General features: G+C 46.4%; 1 protein-coding gene across 1 annotated transcript in view; it reads left to right on the forward strand.

Moving 5' to 3' along the window:
- LOC144493944 (dynein axonemal heavy chain 8-like) overlaps nt 1-21,998 on the forward strand; it is a 1,661,706-nt gene that overhangs the window by 1,318,756 nt on the left and 320,952 nt on the right. The window contains exon 74 of the mRNA XM_078213521.1: nt 1,417-1,584. Coding sequence (XP_078069647.1) covers nt 1,417-1,584 — 168 coding nt within the window. The remainder of the gene's footprint in view (nt 1-1,416; nt 1,585-21,998) is intronic.

Genomic DNA, 21,998 nt, shown 5'->3' on the forward strand with positions numbered 1-21,998 from the left:
TATAGATCTCTGAATTGTTACAGTATAGAAGGCCATTTTGCCTATCATGTCTGCACCACCTCTCCAAATGAGAAGTTTACCAGTGCCATGATCTCTCCTCATAAACATTACATTCTTCCTTTTCAGATAAGAACCTCATTCCCTGTTGAATGCCTCAATTGAACCTGCTTCTGCCACAATCTCAGGAAGTGCATTCCAGATCCTAACCATTCGCTGCATGAAAATATTTTTCCTCACATCATCATTGCTTGTTTTGTGAATTATCTTAAACGTGTGTCGTCTTGAACCTTTCACAAGTCGGAACAGTTTTTCTCTATCTATTCTGTCTAGACCCCTTATGATTTGAATGTGTCTATCAAATCTCCTCTCGGTCTTCTCTTCTCCCAAACTTCTTCATAACCTACTTTTATAACTGGAGTTCGTCACCTCTGGAACCATTCTCGTGAATCTTTTCTGCATTCTTCCTAATGCCTTCACATCCTTCCTAAACTCCAGGACTGAACGGGATACTTCACCTGAGATGGAACCAGTCTCTTATATATGTTCAACATAACCTCCTTGTTCTTATTAATAAAGTCCAGGATACTGTATGCTTTGATAATTGTGCTCTCAGCCTATCCTGCCATCTGCAATGGCTGATACACCTAGGTCCCCCAGCTCCTGCATCCTCTTCAGATTTGTGACATTTATTGTATACTGTCTGTCTTTGTTCTTCCTACCAAAATGAATCACTTCACACATCTATGCTTTGAACATCATCTGCCATTCATTTGCCCATTCCATGAAAGCGTCTGTGTTTTACACTACCCTCCTCGCAGCTCACCATGTTTTCATCCACAAATTTTGAAATTGCATCCTGTGTATCAAGGTCTAAGTTATTAATACATATCAGAAAGAGCAAGGGTCCCAACACTGAGTGCTGGGGAACCCAGTTTAAAAACATCCTCGATTAGAAGTTTGGAAACTATAATCCAATACATTATTTTCCGATGTGTAATTCTTTATCAGAACACCAGTGTACGTATTTTCAGTGTTCACTGTTTCTGACTTTGATAAGTAGTTTTAATTGTATAAATTGAACAACAAAATACCCTCATTCTGATTTTCATTTTCACTGACATTTTTCCTCCCAATTCCCTACCCTCCTCACCTATTCAGGTATTTTGTAACATCATGATAGCAAGTTGCCCATGTGAATCATATGACTCCATTGAAAATAACATGAGTGGTGACTTCAGATCCACAGCCACCTACTCCAGAGAAATCATAACACCAACTGCCATGCTGCATCTCCAACTCAAAAGATTTTTTTCTGATTCAGCTAAATATTGATTATATGCAAGGTAGTGCTGAGCAGCAGCTGAATTATGCGACAAAGAATTGCCTGTATTTATTTTGATCACATTATCTTTCCAGACAATCAAGCCTGCTGATATTTCCACTGTGCGTAAATTAGCCAAACCGCCTCATTTGATTATGAGGATTCTCGACTGTGTGTTGGTTCTCTTCCAAAAGAAAATGGATTCAGTTACCATGGACCCTGAAAGACCCTGTCTCAAGCCATCGTGGGGTGAATCTTTGAAGGTGACTCAAATTATTACAATGTTTTGCCAGGTTAAGAGTAAGCACTGATCTTGAGCAATAACTTCAGAAGAATGTGGTTTCCTTCTTCATACTCAACACCCTTGCATCATGTCATGATCAGTAAAGTTCTGATTTCAATGGTGAATGTCTCTATGCAAAGGCTACTAATAAATAATTCATGAAATTATACATTATTAATATCCATTTAAATAATTTTTGTTTGGCATTTTGTTGACTGGAAATTCTGCAGAGGGTAGCAGACCTCCTGACTCCCCAAAGCCTATCCACCATCTACAAGGCACGAATCGAGAATGTGATAGAATACTTTCCTCGTGCCTGGATGGGTGCAGCTCTAACAGCAGTCAAGAAGCTTGACACCATCCAGAACAAAGTTGCCTGCTTGATTGGCATCTCTTCCACAAATCTTCACTCCCTTCCCAATGGCGCACAGTAGCAGAAGTGTATACTATCTACAAGAAGCACAACAGGAACCAAAGTTCTTTTCAACAGCAGCATCTTCTAAACCCACAACCATTACCATTTATCAGGACAAGGGCAGCAGAAATATGGGAACATCACCACCTGAAAGTTACTCTCCAAGCCACTTAGCATCCTGACTTGGAAATACATCTCCGCTCCTTCACTGTTGCTGGGTCCAAACCCTGAAGCTCCCTCCCTAACAGCACTGTGCATGTACCTACACCTCAGGGACTACAGTGGTTCAAGCAGGCAACTCACCACCACCTTCTCAAGGGCAATGAATGCCAACCTAGCCAGAGACACCCATGCCCTTTGAATGAATATTTTCAAAAAGTTGTCTCCTGAGACAGAATTCCAAATTCACACAATCCTTTGAGAGAAATCATTCTCCTCATTTCTGTCCCAAAATATCAGTTGTCCCCTGATATTAAAACAGTGCCTCATGTTTTTGGACTCACCAGCAAGGGGAAACATCTTTTCCATGTCCAAGACCATTCAGGATCTTATATACTTCAATCAGGTTGCCCCTCACCCTTCTAAACTCTAGTGGAAACAAGCCCAATTTGTCCAACCTATCCCCATACAGCATCCCACAATCCAGGTATTAATATGGTGTATGGTTCTATAGTTTCACTAAAATGAAACCCAACTCTGCGTAAAATAGACAGTCAATTTATTATAAACACATTGTGTGTGACTTGGGAAGAACTACATAGAAAATAGGAGCAGGAGCAGTACAAGGCACTGGTGAGGCCGCAACTGGAGTACTGTGTGCAGTTTTAGAACATAGAACATAGAACATAGAACAGTACAGCACAGAACAGGCCCTTCGGCCCACGATGTTGTGCCGAGCTTTATCTGAAACCAAGATCAAGCTATCCCACTCCCTATCATCCTGGTGTGCTCCATGTGCCTATCCAATAACCGCTTAAATGTTTCTAAAGTGTCTGACTCCACTATCACTGCAGGCAGTCCATTCCACACCCCAACCACTCTCTGCGTAAAGAACCTACCTCTGATATCCGTCCTGTATCTCCCACCACGAACCCTATAGTTATGCCCCCTTGTAATAGCTCCATCCACCCGAGGAAATAGTCTTTGAACGTTCACTCTATCTATCCCCTTCATCATTTTATACACCTCTATTAAGTCTCCCCTCAGCCTCCTCCGCTCCAGAGAGAACAGCCCTAGCTCCCTCAACCTTTCCTCATATGACCTACCCTCCAAACCAGGCAGCATCCTGGTAAATCTCCTCTGCACTCTTTCCAGCGCTTCCACATCCTTCTTATAGTGAGGTGACCAGAACTGCACACAATATTCCAAATGTGGTCTCACCAAGGTCCTGTACAGTTGCAGCATAACCCCACGGCTCTTAAACTCCAACCCCCTGTTAATAAAAGCTAACACACTATAGGCCTTCTTCACAGCTCTATCCACTTGACTGGCAACCTTTAGAGATCTGTGGATATGGACCCCAAGATCTCTCTGTTCCTCCACAGTCTTCAGAACCCTACCTTTGACCCTGTAATCCACATTTAAATTTGTCCTACCAAAATGAATCACCTCACATTTATCAGGGTTAAACTCCATTTGCAATTTTTCAGCCCAGCTTTGCATCCTATCTATGTCTCTTTGCAGCCTACAACAGCCCTCCACCTCATCCACTACTCCACCAATCTTGGTGTCATCAGCAAATTTACTGATCCACCCTTCAGCCCCCTCCTCTAAGTCATTAATAAAAATCACAAATCAGTTTTGGTCCCCTTATTTGCGAAAGGATATATTGGCCTTGGAGGGAGTGCAGAGAAGGTTCACCAGGTTGATACCGGAGATGAGGGGTGTAGCTTATGAGGAGAGATTAAACAGATTGGGTTTGTACTCGTTGGAGTTTAGAAGGATGAGGGGTGATCGTATAGAGACATATAAGATAATGAAGGGGCTGGATAGGGTAGAGGTGGAGAGATTCTTTCCACTTAGAAGGGAAACCAGAACTAGAGGGCACAGCCTCAAAATAAGGGGGGGCCGGTTCAGAACAGAGTTGAGGGGGAACTTCTTCTCTCAGAGGGGAGTGAATCTCTGGAATTCTCTGCCCATTGAAGTGGTGGAGGCTTCCTCGTTGAATATGTTTAAATCACGGGTAGATAGTTTTCTGATCGATAAGGGAATTAGGGGATATGGGGAGCAGGCGGGTAAGTGGAACTGATTCGCTTCAGATCAGCCATGATCTTGTTGAATGGCGGGGCAGGCTCGAAGGGCCAGATGGCCTACTCCTGCTCCTATTTCTTATGTTCTTATGTTCTTATGTTCTTAGTTGGCCCTTCGAGCCTGCACCGCCATTTATTACGATCATGGCTGATCATAAAACTCAACAGCGTAATCCTGGTTTTTCCCCATAATCTTTCATCCCATTTGCCCCAAATGCTATATCCAGCCACCTCTTGAATACATTCAATGTTTTGGTATCAATTACTTCCTGTGATAATGAATTCCACAGGCTCACCAGTCCTTGGGTGAAGAAATGTCTCCTCATCTTCATTCTAAATGGTCTACCCTGAATCTTCAGACTGTGACCCCCTGGTTCTGGACTTCCCCACCATCTGGAATTTCCTCCCTGCATCTACCCTGTCTAGTCAATCATAGAATCGAATCCCTACAGTACAGAAGGAGGCCATTCAGCCCATCAAGTGATAGAGAGCACCCCGGTGGATGTGCCCCTTCATAATAAGTACTCCTGTCTGAGTACTGCTGGGGGGGACAGCCCACCTGGGGGAAGCAGCAGTGGCTGTGTCTCTGGAGCAGAGTCCGGCCCTGGAACTCAGAGGGCTAAAGAAAGGAGGAGGAAGGCGGTATTAATCAGGGACTCAACAGTAAGGGGGTCGGACAGGCGTTTTTGCGGAGGCAGACGGGAGTCTTGGATGGTGGTCTGCCTCCCTGGTGCTGGGATCCGGGATGTCTCTGGTCGCGTCCCAGAAATCCTGAGGGGGGAGGGAGAGGAGCCAGAGGTCGTGGTACATATTGGTACCACTGACATAGGTAGGAAGAGGGAAGGGGTCATGAAAAGAGAATCTAGGGAGTTAGGTAGACAGTTGAGAAGGAGGAACGCAAAGGTAGTAATCTCAGGATTGCTGCCTGTGCCACGGGAAAGTGAGAGCAGGAATGGAGAGAGGTGGAGGATGAATGCGTGGCTGAGGGACTGGTGCAGGGGGCAGGGATTCGGGTTCCTGGATCATTGGGACCTCTTTAGGGGCAGGTGTGACCTGTATAAAAAAGACGGGTGGCACTTGAATCCCAGGGGGACCAATATCCTGGCAGGAAGGTTGGCTAAGGCTACTGGAGAGACTTTAAACTAGAAAGGTTGGGGGGAGGGAATCGTGATGAGGTGACTGGGAGTGAGGAGGGTAGCCCACAAATAAAGAGGGATTGTAGACAGCGTAAGACGGAGAATAGACGGGTGATGGAGAAGGGGAGAGCTCAGACCAATGGTTTGAGATGTGTTTATTTTAATGCCAGGAGTGTAGTAAATAAAGTGGATGAGCTTAGAGTGTGGATCAATGCTTGGAAGTGTGATGTGGTGGCCATTACGGAGACTTGAGGACAGGGACAGGACTGGATACTGCAGGTGCCGGGTTTCAGATGTTTCAGAAAGGACAGAGAGGGAGGCAGAAGAGGGGGGGAGTGGCACTGCTGATCAGGGATAGTGTCACAGCTGTAGAGAAGGTGGAAGCCGTGGAGGGATTGTCTACGGAGTCTCTGTGGGTGGAAGTTCGGAGCGGGAAGGGGTCGATAACTTTGCTGGGTGTTTTCTACAGGCCGCCCAATAGTAACAGGGCTGTTGAGGAGCAGATAGGGAAACAGATCCTGGGGAGATGTAGTAATAACAGGGTTGTCGTGATGGCAGACTTTAATTTCCCAAACATCGATTGGAATATCCCGAGGGTAATGGGTTTGGATGGGGAGGAGTTTGTGAGATGTGTTCATGAGGGTTTCCTGACACAGCATGTGGATAAACCTACAAGAGGAGAGGCTGTACTCAATCTGGTACTGGCTAATGAGCCTGGACAGGTGTCGGATCTCTCAGTGGGGGAGCATCTTGGGGATAGTGATAATAACTCGATCTCCTTTACGCTAACATTGGAAAGAGATAGGATCAGGCAAGCTAGGAAAGTGTTTATCTGGAGTAAGGGGAAATATGAAGCCATCAGGCAGGAGATTAGAGGTGTAAATTGGAAGGAGGTATTCTCGAGGGAAAGTACCGAGGTAAGGTGGCAGATTTTCAAGGAATGTTTGTCTGGAGTTCTACATGACAACGTTCCGTTGAGACAGGGAGGTTTTGGTCGGTTACGGGAACCGTGGTGCACGAAAGCTGTGGTGAACCTAGTCAAAAGGAAAAGGAAAGCGTACAAAAGGTTCAGAGAGCTAGGCGATGATAGGGATCTAGATGAGTTTACGGCTTGTAGGAAGGGACTTAAGAAGGAAATTAGGAGAGCCAGAAGGGGTCACGAGAAGGCCTTGGCAGGTAAGATTAAGGAGAACCCTAAGGCGTTCTATCAATATGTGAAGAGTAAAAGGATGAGATATGAAGGAATAGGACCTATAAAATGCGAAGGTGAGAAAGTCTGTACGGAACCGGAAGAAATAGCAGAGATGCTTAATGAATACTTTACCTCGGTATTCACGGTGGAAAAAGACCTGGGTGATGGTACTACAGGATTGCGGCGGACTGAGAAGTTTGAGTTTGTCGACATTAAGAAAGAGGATGTGTTGGAAATTTTGAATAGCATCAAGATAGATAGATCGCCGGGACTGGATGGGATGTACCCCAGGTTACTGTGGGAGGCGAGGGAAGAGATTGCAGAGCCTCTGGCAATGATCTTTGCGTCGTTGATGGAGACGGGAGAGGTTCCGGATGTTTGGAGGATTGCGGATGTGGTTCCTATATTCAAGAAAGGGAATAGGGATAGCCCAGTAAATTACCAACAGGTGAGTCTAACCTCAGTGGTTGGTAAGTTGATGGAGAAGATCCTGAGGGACAGGATTTATGAACATTTAGATAAGTTTAGTGTGCTCAAAAGTAGTCAGCACGGCTTTGTAAAAGGCAAATCGTGCCTTACGAGCCTGGTGAAGTTCTTTGAAAATGTGACTAAACACGTTGACGAAGGAAAAGCGGTAGATGTGGTTTACATGGACTTCAGCAAGACGTTCGATAAGGTCCCCCATGCAAGACTTCTCGACAAAGTGAGAGGGCATGGGATCCAAGGGGCTGTTGCCTTGTGGATCCAGAACTGGCTTGCCTGCAGAAGGCAGACAGTGGTTGTAGATGGGTCTTTTTCTGAATGGAGGTCGGTCACCAGTGGAGTGCCCCAGGGATCTGTTCTGGGACCCTTGCTGTTTGTCATTTTCATAAATGACCTGGATGAGGAGGTGGAGGGCTGGGTTGGTAAGTTTGCCGACGACACGAAGGTTGGTGGTGTTGTGGATAGTTTGGAGGGATGTCAGAAGCTGCAGCGTGACATAGATAGGATGCAAGACTGGGCGGAGTAGTGGCAGATGGACTTCAACCCGGATAAATGTGTAGATTACCTGGATAGTCACATGAGCAGCCTGGGAATGGAGGGATACAAACGATTGGTCTGTTGGACCAAGGAGCGGCACAGGCTTGGAGGGCCGAAGGGCCTGTTTCCTGTGCTGTACTGTTCTTTGTTCTTTGTTCTAGTGGTACATTTTGGCAGATCAAATGGGATGAAGGAGTATAATATCAAGGGTAAGACTCTTAGCAGTGTAGAGGATCAGAAGGACCTTGGGGTCTGGGTCCATAGGACTCTTAAATCAGCCTCGCAGGTCGAGGAGGTGGTTAAGAAGGCGTATGGTGTGCTGGCCTTTATCAATCGAGGGATTGAGTTTAGGAGTCGGGAGATAATGATGCAGCTTTATAAGACCCTCGTCAGACCCCACTTAGAGTACTGTGCTCAGTTCTGGTCGCCTCATTACAGGAGGGATGTGGAAATTATTGAAAGGGTGCAGAGAAGATTTACAAGGATGTTGCCTAGATTGGGTGGCATGCCTTATGAGGATAGGTTGAGGGAGCTCGGTCTTTTCTCCTTGGAAAGACGAAGGATGAGAGGTGACCTGATAGAGGTGTACAAGATGTTGAGAGGTATAGATCGGGTGGATTCTCGGAGGCTTTTTCCCAGGGCTGAAATGGCTGCTACGAGAGGACACAGGTTTAAGGTGCTGGGGAGTAGGTGCAGAGATGTCAGGGGTAAGTTTTTCAGTCAGAGGGTGGTGGGTGAGTGGAATCGGCTGCCGTCAATGGTGGTGGAGGCAAACTCGATAGGGTCTTTTAAGAGACTTCTGGATGAGTACATGGGACTTAATAGGATTGAGGGTTATAGGTCAGCCTATATATAGGCCTCGGTTGGTAGAGACATGACCGGCGCAACTTGTGGGCCGAAGGCCCTGTTTGTGCTGTAGTTTTTCTATGTTCTATGTTCTAAGTCTGTACCAACCACAATCCACCCCAGGCCCAATCCCGTAACCCTTATTTACCCTGCTAATCCCCCTGACAAGGGTCAATTTAGCATGGCCAATCCACCTAACCCGCACATCTTTGGAGTGTGGGAGGAAACCGGAGCACCCGGAGGAAACCCACACAGACAGTGACCCGAAGGTGGAATTGAACCCGGGTCCCCGGTGCTGTGAGGCAGCAGTGCTGACCACTGTGCCACCGTGCTTGTTAGAATTTTATATGTCTCTATGAGATCCCCCTCATTCATCGGAACTCCAGCGAAAACAATCCTAACCTAGTCAATCTCTCCTCATACATCAGTCTCGCAATCCCCGGAATCAGCCTGCCAAACCTTTGCTGCACTCCCTCGAGAGCAAGGACATTCTTCCACAGAAAAGGAGACCAAAACTGCACACAATACTTTAGGTGTGGCCTCACCAAGGCCCTGTATAGTTGCAACAACACATCCCTGCTCAACATGTACTCAAAACCTCTCGCAACGAATGCCAACATCCCATTTATCTTCTTTACCACCTGCTGCACCTACATGCTTATCTTCAGTGACTGGTGCACAAGGACACCCAGGTCCCGCTGCACACTCCGCTCTCCCAATTTACAGCCATTCAGGTAGTAATCTGCCTTCTTGTTTTTGCTTCCAAAGTGAATAACCTCACATTTATCCAAATTATACTGCATCTGCCACTGATTTGCCCACTCACCCAACCTGTCCAGATCATTCTGAAGGATTTCACCCTCCCACCCAACTTGGTATCACCTGCAAACTTTGAGATATTACGTTTTGTTCCCTCATCCAAATCATTCATATATATTGTGAACAGCTAGGGTCCCAGCATCGATCCCTGTGGCACCCCACTAGTTACCGCCTACCAGTTTGAAAAGCACCCATTAATTTCTACTCTTTGTTTCCTCTCTGCCAACCAGTTTTCTATCCATCTCAATACACGTCCCCCAACCCCATGTGCTTTAATCTTGCACAATAATCTCTTGTGCGGGATTTTGTCAAACGCTTTCTGAAAGTCCAAATATACCACATTGATTGGTTCCCCTTTGTCAACTTCACTCGTTACATCTTCAAAGAATTCCAACAGATTTGTCAAGCATGATTTCCCCTTCATAAATCCATGCTGACTCTGTCTGATCCTGCCACTGCTTTCTAAATGATCTGCTATAAAGTCCTTGATAATGGATTTGAGAATTTTCGCCCCTACCGACGTTAATCTTACTGGTCTATAATTCCCCATTTTCTCTCTCCCTCCCTTTTTGAATATTGGAGTGACATTAGCTACCCTCCAATCTGCAGGGATTGTTCCAGAGTCTATAGAATCCTGGAAGATGACCACCAATGCATCCACTATTTCTCGAGCCACTTCCTTAAGTACTCATTATTCTTTCATATTTCTGGAATCTAAAATGGCATAAAGCTAAAATGGCATCAACAAAATTGTGGACATCAAAGTGACTAGGTGCGAAAGGCATGCATTTGAATTGAATGGGGCCAGGTTACATGTTCTACAAGTAAACACAATATGGGTAGAAATTTACATTAGAAGATAGATGAGAATTTGAATTTCAAAGGGAAGTAAGGAGGTTACTGATGCGCGTTATCACACACGAGGCTTGAGATGCTCAGGAAATAAAGGCTTTTATTTGCTGTTACAACGACGCTACTAATTATATACACGATCCCAGACTGAGGGGTCCCAGACAGAGCAGTGACCTTTATACCTCTCCCAGGAGGCGGAGCCCGACTGGGATGTACCACAATAACTATAATACAAGGTGTAACAGCCCAACCCTAACCCCAACAGCAAGAAGTAGAACAACCCATCCCTAACCCCAACAGCAACATATATACATACTTGTAGTACTGGCCAGACCCTGGCTCAGTACTATCTAGTGGGAACCAACGATGGTTCACCACAGTTACAACTTGGAAAAGATCATAAATTTAAAAAACACTTTATTCGACCTGAAAGTGCTGGCCATAAGGAGGACATGAAAGAGTTTTATATTCTGGGAAAGGTAAATTTCAAAGAAGGGGATAATGGAAAAATATGACAGAAGCAAAACATATTTAAAGAGAGGTTGGAAGCTATGTTACATGTGGTCATATCAGATCTCCTGAAGAGATTGTTCTACGTTAAGACAGAATTGTGAAGAAGTGAAGTTAACAGCCTTCAGCCACTCAAGAGAAGTGTCTGGTTGTTCCAGAAAGCAGTTTTGATTGAAAGTCATGAATTTCAACAACCAAGTTGGATAGGAAGGACAGGAAAGATAGGATTTGGGAGCCGTGGATAACCAGTGAAATTGTGGGTCTAATCAAAAAGAAAAAAGAGGCATACACGAGGTCCAGGCAGCTAAAAACAGATGGAGGAATACAGAGAAAGTAGAAAAGAACTCAAGCAGAGAGTTAGAAGGGCAAAAAGGGGTCACAAAATGTCCTTGGCAGACAGGATTAAGGAGAATCCCAAGGCATTTTATACATACGTTAGGAACAAGTGGGTTGTTCGGGAAAGAATCGGACCTCTCAGGGACAAAGGAGGGGAATTATGCTCAGAACCAAAGGAAGTAGGAGAGATCCTAAACGAATACTTTGCATCAGTATTCACAAAGGAGAGGGACATGTTGACTGGTAGTGTCTCAGAGAGATGTGTTGACCCGTTAGAAAAAATCTCAATTACAAGGGAGGAAGTGTTAGGTTTTTTAGGAAACATTAAGACAGACAAATCCCCAGGGCCAGATGGCATCAATCCTAGACTCCTCAGGGAGGCAAGAGATGACATTGCTGGGCCTCTAACAGAAATCTTTGTCTCTTCACTGGACACAGGTGAGGTCCCAGAGGATTGGAGGATAGCAAATGTGATCCCGTTATTTAAGAAGGGTAGCAAGGATAACCTGGGTAATTATAGGTCAGTGAGCTTGACGTCCGTGGTAGGGAAATTGTTGGAGAAGATTCTTAGAGATAGGATATATGCACATTTAGAACTGAATAATCTCATTCGCGATAGACAGCATGGTTTTGTACGAGGGAGGTCATGCCTCACAAATTTGGTTGAATTTTTTGAGGAGGTGACAAAAACGATTGACGAGGGAAGGGCCGTGGATGTCGTCTATCTGGATTTTAGTAAAGCGTTTGACAAGGTCCCTCATGGCAGGCTGATGCAAAAGTTAAATCTCACGGGATAAAAGGTGAGCTAGCTAGATGGGTGGAGAACTGGCTTAGCCATAGAAGACAGAGGGTAAGGAGTCTGGGAAGGGTTTTTTTTAACTTTAAAAGTCAGTTACCTGGGAGGATCACCCTCATTGTTCCACTGGAGCAAGCAGAGAGGGTGTGATTTGTGACAGGAGTGTTGGTGAGAGATTTATTTATTTAGTTAGTGTGTGTTTTTTTTGCCTTTATTTTTCGAGTAGTATTTTTATTTTCTTAATTTTAAACTGAAAACCGGAAGTGCGCCGCTAAGGAGTCTGGGAAGGGTTTTTTAAGCGCGCGAAGTATAAAAGGTAGACTGCAGTGTACAGCGGGCAGCGTCGGGAGCGGGCAGTGGAGTGAGTGGGAAGCAGAGTGTGAGCTATAAGGGCTTTGGCTCACAGGGCTTCGGGGGAAAGGGCGAGCAGGGGTGAGTTTTAATTCTTATTTACTTTTCTCTGAGTACCTTGGTATAAAGGGTCAAATATGAGTGTGAAGCCAGTGTGTTGTTCCCAGTGTAGGATGTGGGAGGTCCTGGAGGCACCTGGCATCCCGGACATCCATGTCTGTGAGGGATGTGTTGAGCTACGGTTCCTGAGGGACCGTGTTAAGGAGCTGGAACTGCAGCTCGAGGATCTTAGGCTGTTAAGGGAGAATGAGGAGGTGATAGACAAGAGCTATCATCAGGTGGTCACACCAGGGCCAAGGGTGGAGGCCAAGTGGCTGACGGCCAGGAAGGGTAAAGCTCGGGTGATTGAGAGCACCCCGGTGGATGTGCCCCTACATAACAAGTACTCCTGCCTGAGTACTGCTGGGGAGGACAGCCCACCTGGGGGAAGCAGCAGTGACCGTGTCTCTGGAGTGGAATCTGGCCCTGTAACTCAGAGGGCTAAGGAAAAGAGGAGGAAGGCAGTGTTAATCGGGGACTTGACAGTAAAGGGGTCGGACAGGCGTTTTTGTGGAGGCAGGCGGGAGTCTCAGATAGTGGTCTGCCTCCCTGGGGCCTGGATCCAGGATGTCGCTGCTCGAGTCCCAGAAATCCTGAGGGGGGAGGGAGAGGAGCCAGAGGTAGCGGTACATATTGGTACCGCTGATGGGGGAAGGAAGGGGGAAGGGGTCATGAAAAAAAGAGAGTATAGGGAATTAGGGAGACAGCTGAGAAGGAGGAAAGCAAAGATAGTAATCTCAGGATTGCTGACTGGGAAGGGGTCGATCACTTTGCTGGGAGTTTTCTATAGGCCGCCCAATAGTAACAGGGAGGTGGAGGAGCAGATAGGGAAACAGATCCTGGAGAGTTGCAATAATAGCAGAGTTGTTGTGATGGGAGACTTTAATTTCCCAAACATAGATTGGAATATCCCTAGGGTAAGGGGATTGGATGGGGAGCAGTTTGTTAGGTGTGTTCAGGAGGGTTTCCTGACACAGCATGTGGACAAGCCTACAAGAGGAGAGGCTGTACTTGATCTGATACTGACCAATGAACCTGGACAGGTGTCAGATCTCTCAGTGGGAGAGCATCTTGGGGATAGCGATCATAACTCTATCTCCTTTATGCTTGCATTGGAAAAAGAAAGGATCAGGCAAGCGAGGAAAGCGTTTATATGGTGTAGGGGAAATATGAAGACATAAGGCAGCAAATTAAAGGAGTAAATTCTTGGGGAAATGTACTGAAGAGAGGTGGCAGTTTGTCAAGGAATGTCTGTCTAGAGTTCTACAGGACAACGTTCCGAGTAGACAGGGAGGAGTTGGTAGGTTAAAGGAACCGTGGTGCACGAAAGCTGTGTGGGACCTAGTCGAGAAGAAAAGGAAAGCCTACAAAAGGTTCAGAGAGCTTGGCGGAGATAGGGATCTAGATGAGTATACGGCTTGTAGGAAGAGTCTAAAGAAGGAAATTAGGACAGCAAGAAGGGGTCACGAGAAGGCCTTGGCAGGTAGGATTAAGGAAAACCCTAAGGCGTTCTATAAATATGTGAAGAGTAAAAGGATGAGACGTGAAGGAATAGGGCCTATAAAAGGTGAAGGCAGGAAAATCAGTATGGAACCAGTAGAAATGGCAGAGGTGCTTAATGAGTATTTTGCCTCGGTTTTCACAGAGGAGAAGGACCGGGGTGGATGTACTGCGGGCTTGCGGTGGACTGAAAAGATTGAGTATGTGGACTTTAATAAAGAAGTTGTGCTGGAATCTTTGAATGGCATCAAGATAGATAAGTCACCAGGACCGGATGGGATGTACCCCAGGTTACTGTGGGAGGCGAGGGAAGAGATTGCAGAGCCTCTGGCGATGATCTTTGCGTCGTCGATGGAGACGGGTGAGGTGCCGGAGGATTGGAGGATTGCGGATGTGGTTCTTATTTTCAAGAAGGAGAATAGGGATAGCCCAGGAAATTACCGACCGGTGAGTCTCACCTCAGTGGTTGGTAAGGTGATGGAGAAGATCCTGAGGGACAAAATTTATGAGCATTTAGAGAGGTTTAGTATGTGCAAGAATACTCAGCATTGCTTTGTCAAAGGCAGATTGCGAGCCTGGTGGAGTTCTTAGAAAACGTGACTAAACACATTGATGAAGGGAAAGCGGTAGATCTGGTTTATATGGATTTTAGCAAGGCGTTCGAAAAGGTCCCCCATGCAAGGCTTCTGGAAAAAGTGAGAGGGCATGGGATCCAAGGGGCTGCTGCCCTGTGGATCCAGAACTTGCTTGCCCAAAGGAGACAGAGAGTGGGTATAGATGGGTCTTTTTCTAAATGGCGGTCGGTCACCAGTGGTGTGCACCAGGGATCTGTTCTGGGACCCTTGCTGTTTGTCATTTTCATAAATGACCTGGATGAGGAAGTGGAGGGATGGGTTGGTAAGTTTGCCGACGACACGAAGGTTGGTGGGGTTGTGGATAGTCTGGAGGGATGTCAGAAGTTACAGAGGGACATAGATAGAACCATAGAACCAGAGAAAATTACAGCTCAGAAACAGGCCTTTTGGCCCTTCTTGTCTGTGCCGAACCATTTTTTGCCTAGTCCCACTGACCTGCACTTGGACCATACCCTTCCACACCCCTCTCATCCATGAACACGTCCAAGTTTTTCTTAAATGTTAAAAGTGACCCCGCGTTTACCACTGTATCCGGCAGCTCATTCCACACTCCCACCACTCTCTGCGTGAAGAAGCCCCCCCTAATATTCCCTTTAAACTTTTCTCCTTTCACCCTTAACCCATGCCCTCTGGTTTTTTTCTCCCCTAGCCTCAGCGGAAAAAGCGTGCTTGCATTCACTCTATCTATACCCATCAAAATCTTATACACCTCTATCAAATCTCCCCTCAATCTTCTACGCTCCAGGGAATAAAGTCCCAACCTGGGGTCCTTGTGCATGAGACGCAAAAGCCCAGTCTGCAGGTACAACAGGTGATCAAGAAGGCAAATGGGATGTTGGCCTATATCGCGAGGGGGATAGAATATAAAAGCAGGGATGTCTTGATGCACCTGTACAGGGCATTGGTGAGGCCGCAGCTGGAATACTGTGTGCAGTATTGGTCCCCTTATATGAGGAAGGATATATTGGCATTGGAGGGAGTGCAGAGAAGGTTCACCAGGTTGATACTGGAGATGAGGGGTTTGGATTATGAGGAGAGGCTGAGGAGATTGGGTTTGTACTCGTTGGAGTTTAGAAGGATGAGGGGGGATCTTATGGAGACTTATAAGATAATGCGGGGGCTGGATAGGGTGGAGGCGGAGAGATTCTTTCCACTTAGTAAGGAAGTTAAAACTAGAGGACACAGCCTCAAAATAAAGGGGGGTCGGTTTAAGACAGAGTTGAGGAGGAACTTCTTCTCCCAGAGGGTGGTGAATCTCTGGAATTCTCTGCCCACTGAGGTGGTGGAGGCTGCCTCGCTAAATATGTTTAAAGCGCGGATGTATGGATTCCTGATCGGTAAGGGAATTAAGGGTTATGGGGATCAGGCGGGTAAGTGGTACTGATCCACGTCAGATCAGCCATGATCTTATTGAATGGCGGGGCAGGCTCGAGGGGATAGATGGCCTACTCCTGGTCCTATTTCTTATGTTCTTATTCAATCTCTCTCTGTAACTCAGCTTCTCAAGTCCCGGCAACATCCTTGTGAACCTTCTCTGCACTCTTTCAACCTTATTTACATCCTTCCTGTAACTAGGTGACCAGAACTGGACACAATACTCCAAATTCGGCCTCACCAATGCCTTATATAACCTTACCATAACACTCCAACTTTTATACTCGATTCTCCGATTCCTAAAGGCCAATGTACCAAAGGCACTCTTTCCGACCCTATCCACCTGTGACGTCACCTTTAGGGAATTCTGTACTTGTATTCCCAGATCCCTCTGTTCAACTGCACTCTTCAGAGTCCTACCATTTACCCTGTACGTTCTACTTTGGTTTGTCCTTCCAATGTGCAATATCTCCATTTGCCATTTTTCAGCCCATTTTTCTAGTTGGTCCAAATCCCTCTGCAAGCTTTGAAAACCTTCCTCACTGTCCACTACACCTCCAATCTTTGTATCATCAGCAAACTTGCTGATCCAATTTACCACATTATCATCCAGATCATTGATATAGATGACAAACAACAATGGACCCAACATCGATCCCTGCGGCACACCACGAGTCACAGGCTTCCACTCAGAGAAGCAATCCTCCACAACCACTCTCTGGCTTCTTCCATTGAGCCAGTGTCTAATCCAATTTACTACCTCCCCATGTATCCCCAGCGACTGAACCTTCCTCACTAACCTCCCATGAGGGACCTTGTCAAAGGCCTTGCTGAAATCCAGGTAGACAACATCCACCGCCTTCCCTTCATCCACTTTCCTGGTAACCTCCTCGAAAAACTCTAATAGATTGGTCAAACATGACCTACCATGCACAAAGCCATGTTGACTCTCCCTAATAAGTCCCTGTCTATCCAAATATTTGTAGATCCTATCCCTTATCACACCTTCCAATAACTTGCCCACCACCGACGTCAAACTTACTGGCCTATAATTTCCCGGATTTCTTTTGGAACCTTTTTTAAACAACGGAACAACATGAGCCACCCTCCAATCATCCGGCACCTCCCCCGTGAATACTGACATTTTAAATATGTCTGCCAGGACCCCTGCAAGTTCAACACTAGCTTCCCTCAAGGTCCGTGGGAATACCCTGTCCATTCCTGGGGATTTATCCACTCTGATTTGCCTCAAGACAGCGAGCACCTCCTCCCCTTTAATCTGTAAAGGTTCCATGACCTCCCTACCTGTTTGCCCTATTTCCGTAGACTCCATGTCCGTTTCCTCAGTAAATACGGATGCAAAAAAACCATTTCGTATCTCCCCCATCTCTTTTGGTTCCATACACAGTCTACCACTCTGGTCTTCAAGAGGACCAATTTTATCCCTCACTATCCTTTTGCTCCTAACATACCGATAGAAACTCTTTGGATTTTCCTTCACTCTGTCTGCCAAAGCAACCTCATGTCTTCTTTTAGCCCTCCTGATTTCCCTCTTAAGTAGCTTCTTGCACTTTTTATACTCCTCGAGCATCTGATCTGTCCCTTGCTGCCTGTACATTTCATACAACTCTCTCTTCCTCTTAACCAGTGTTACAATCTCCCTCGAGAACCAAGGTTCCTTATTCCTATTTACTTTGCCTTTAATCCTGTCAGGAACATACAAACTCTGCACTCTCAAAATTTCTCCTTTGAAGGCCTCCCACTTTCCATTCACACCCTTACCAGAGAACAGCCTGTGCCAATCCACACTTCCCAGATCCCTTCTCATTTCATTAAATTTGGCCTTTTTCCAGTTCAGAACTTCAACCCGAGGACCAGATCTATCCTTATCCATGATCAGTTTGAAACTAATGGCATTATGATCACTGGATCCAAAGTGTTCCCTCACACTAATATCCATCACCTGCCCTCACTCATTTCCCAATAGGAGACCCAATATCGCATCCTCTCCAGTTGTCACCTCTAAATACTGATGCAGAAAATTCTCCTGAACACATTTTACAAACTCTACCCCATCTAAACCTTTAACAGTTTGTGAGTCCCAGTCTATATGTGGAAAATTAAAATCCCCTACTATCACAACTTTGTGTTTCTTGCAGTTGTCAGCTATCTCTCTGCAGATTTGCTCCTCCAATTCTCGCTGACTATTGGGTGGTCTATAATACAACCCCATTAATGTGGTCATACCTTTCCTGTTTCTCAGCTCCACCCATAGGACCTCTGTAGACAAGCTCCCTAATCTATCCTGCCTGAGTACCGCTGTAACATTTTCCCTGACCAACAATGCCACCCCCCCACCTTTTATCCCTCTGCCTCTATCCCGCCTGAAACATTGGAACCCTGGAACATTGAGCTGCCAGTCCTGCCCCTCCTGTAGCCAAGTTTCACTAACGGGATGCAAGACTGGGCGGAGAAGTGGCAGATGGACTTCAACCCAGATAAATGCGTAGTGGTCCATTTTGGCAAGTCAAATGGGATGAAGGAGTACAATATTAAGGGAAAGACTCTTAGTACTGTAGAGGATCAGAAGGACCCATAGGACTCTGAAATCGGCCCTGCAGGTGGAGGAGGGGTTAAGAAGGCGTATGGTGTGCTGGCCTTTATCAATCGAGGGATTGAGTTTAGGAGTCCAGGGATAATGATGCAGCTATATAAGACAGTCGTTGCACCCCACTTGGAGTACTGTGCTCAGTTCTGGTCGCCTCATGACAGGAAGGATGTGGAAAAGATTGAAAGGATGCAGAGGAGATTTACAAGGATGTTTCTAGCGGAGTGCCACAGGGATCAGTGCTTGGTCCTCTGCTCTTTGTGATTTTTATTAATGACTTAGAGGAGGGGGCTGAAGGGTGCATCAGTAAATTTGCTGATGACACCAAGATTGGTGGAGTAGTGGATGAGGTGGAGGGCTGTTGTAGGCTGCAAAGAGACATAGATAGGATGCAAAGCTGGGCTGAAAAATAGCAACTGGAGTTTAACCCTGATAAATGTGAGGTGATTCATTTTGGTCGGACTAATTTAAATGTGGATTACAGGGTCAAAGGTAGGGTTCTGAAGACTGTGGAGGAACAGAGAGATCTTGGGGTCCATATCCACAGATCTCTAAAGGTTGCCACTCAAGTGGATAGAGCTGTGAAGAAGGCCTATAGTGTGTTCGCTTTTATTCACAGGGGGTTGAAGTTTAAGAGCCGTGGGGTTATGCTGCAACTGTACAGGACCTTGGTGAGACCACATTTGGAATATTGTGTGCAGTTCTGGTCACCTCACTATAAGAAGGATGTGGAAGCGCTGGAAAGAGTGCAGAGGAGATTTACCAGGATGCTGCCTGGTTTGGAGGGTAGGTCTTATGAGGAAAGGTTGAGGGAGCTAGGGCTGTTCTCTCTGGAGCGGAGGAGGCTGAGGGGTGACTTAATAGAGGTTTTTAAAATGATGGGGGGGATAGATAGAGTGAACGTTCAAAGACTATTTCCTCGGGTGGATGGAGCTATTACAAGGGGGCATAACTACAGGGTTCGTGGTGGGAGATATAGGAAGGATATCAGAGGTAGGTTCTTTACACAGAGAGTGGTTGGGGTGTGGAATGGACTGCCTGCAGTGATAGTGGAGTCAGACACTTTAGGAACATTTAAGCGGTTATTGGATAGGCACATGGAGCACACCAGGATGATAGGCAGTGGGATAACTTGATCTTGGTTTCAGATAAAGCTCGGCACAACATCGTGGGCCGAAGGGCCTGTTCTGTGCTGTACTGTTCTATGTTCTATGTTTCCTGGATTGAGTGGCATGCCTTATGAGGACAGGCTGTGGGAGCTCGGTCTTTTCTCCTTGGAGAGACGTAGGATGAGAGGAGACCTAATAGAGGTATATAAGATGTTGAGAGGCATAGATCGGGTGGACACTCAGAGGCTTTTTCCCAGTTTGGAAATGGCTGCTACGAGAGGACACAGGTTTAAAGTGCTGGGGGGTAGGTACAGGGGAAATGTTGGGGGGATGTTTTTCACACAGAGGGTGGTGGGCGAGTGGAATCGGCTGCCATCAGTGGTGGTGGAGGCGAACTCAATAGGGTCTTTTAAGAGACTCCTGGATCAGTTCATGGGACTTAATAGGATGGAGGGTTATAGGTATGCCTATAAAATGTGAAGGCGGGAAAGTCTGTACGGAACCAGTAGAAATGGCAGAGGTGCTCAATGAGTATTTTGCCTCGGTTTTCACAGAGGAGAAGGACCTGGGTGGATGTACTGCGGGCGTGCGGTGGACTGAAAGGATTGAGTATGTGGACTTTAAGAAAGAGGTTGTGCTGGAATCTTTGAATGGCATCAAGATAGATAAGTCGCCGGGTCCGGATGGGATGTACCTCAGGTTACTGTGGGAGGCGAGGGAGGAGATTGCAGAGCCTCTGGCAATGATCTTTGCGTCATTGATGGAGACGGGAGAGGTGCCGGAGGATTGGAGGATTGCGGATGTGGTTCCTATTTTCAAGAAGGGGAATAGGGATAGCCCAGGTAATTACCGACCGGTGAGTCTAACCTCAGTGGTTGGTGAACTGATGGAGAAGATCCTGAGGGACAGGATATATGAGCATTTAAAGAGTTTAGTATGCTCAAGAATACTCAGCATGGCTTTGTCAAAGGCAGATCGTGCCTTACGAGCCTGGTGGAGTTCTTTGAAAATGTGACTCAACACATTGACGAAGGGAAGGCAGTAGATGTGGTTTATATGGATTTTAGCAAGGCGTTCGACAAGGTCCCCCATGCAAGGCTTCTGGAAAAAGTGAGAGGGCATGGGATCCAAGGGGCTGCTGCCCGGTGGATCCAGAACTGGCTTGCCCAAAGGAGACAGAGAGTGGGTATAGATGGGTCTTTTTCTAAATGGAGGTCGGTCACCAGTGATGTGCCCCAGGGATCTGTTCTGGGACCCTTGCTGTATGTCATTTTCATAAATGACCTGGATGAGGAAGCGGAGGGATGGGTTGGTAAGTTTGCCGACGACACGAAGGTTGGTGGGGTTGTGGATAGTCTGGAGGGATGTCAGAAGTTACAGAGGGACATAGATAGTATGCAAGACTGGGCGGAGAAGTGGCAGATGGACTTCAAACCAGTTAAATGCGTAGTGGTCCATTTTGGCAGGCCAAATGGGATGAAGGAGTACAATATAAAAGGAAAGATTCTTAGTACTGATAAGGATCAGAAGGACCTTGGGGTCCGGGTCCAGAGGACTCTAAAATCAGCCCCGCAGGTGGAGGAGGTGGTTAAGAAGGCGTATGGTGTGCTGGCCTTTATCAATCGAGGGATTGAGTTTAGGAGTCCGGGGATAATGATGCAGCTATATAAGACCCTCGTCAGACCCCACTTGGAGTACTGTGCTCAGTTCTGGTCGCCTCACTATAGGAAGGATGTGGAAAAGATTGAAATGGTGCAGAGGAGATTTACAAGGATGTTGCCTGGATTGAGTGGCATGCCTTATGAGGATAGGCTGAGGGAGCTCGGTCTTTTCTCCTTGAAGAGACGAAGGATGAGAGGAGACCTAATAGAGGTGTATAAGATGTTGAGAGGCATAGATCGGGTGGACTCTCAGAGGCTTTTTCCCAGGGTGGAAATGTCTGCTACGAGAGGACATAGGTTTAAGGTGCTGGGGGGTAGGTACAGGGGAGATGCTGGGGGTAAGTTTTTCACACAGAGGGTGGTGGGCGAGTGGAATCGGCTGCCGTCAGTGGTGGTGGAGGCGAACTCAATAGGGTCTTTTAAGAGACTCCTGGATGAGTACATGGAGCTTAATAGGATGGAGGGTTATAGGTAGTTCTAGAAGGTAGGGATGTGTTCGGCACAACTTGTGAGCCGAAGGGCCTGTTTGTGCTGTAGTTTTTCTATGTTTCTATGTTTCGATGTAACAGTGGAGGGGTCTTTTTCCAGTTGGAGGTCTGTGACTAGTGGTGTTCCGCAGGGCTCTGTACTGGGACCTCTGCTGTTTGCAATATATATAAATGATTTGGAGGAGGAGGAAGATGTAGCTGGTGTGATCAGTAAGTTTGCGGACGACACAAAGATTGCTGGAGTTGCGGATAGTGATGAACATTGTCAAAAAATACAGCAGGATATAGATAGGCTGGAACATTGGGCGGAGAAATGGCAGATGGAATTTAATCCAGAGAAATGCGGAGTGATGCATTTCGGTAGATCTAATATAAGGGGGAGCTACACAATAAATGGC

The sequence above is a fragment of the Mustelus asterias genome, chromosome 5 (assembly GCF_964213995.1).
Source record: "Mustelus asterias chromosome 5, sMusAst1.hap1.1, whole genome shotgun sequence".
Lineage (NCBI taxonomy): Eukaryota > Metazoa > Chordata > Chondrichthyes > Carcharhiniformes > Triakidae > Mustelus > Mustelus asterias.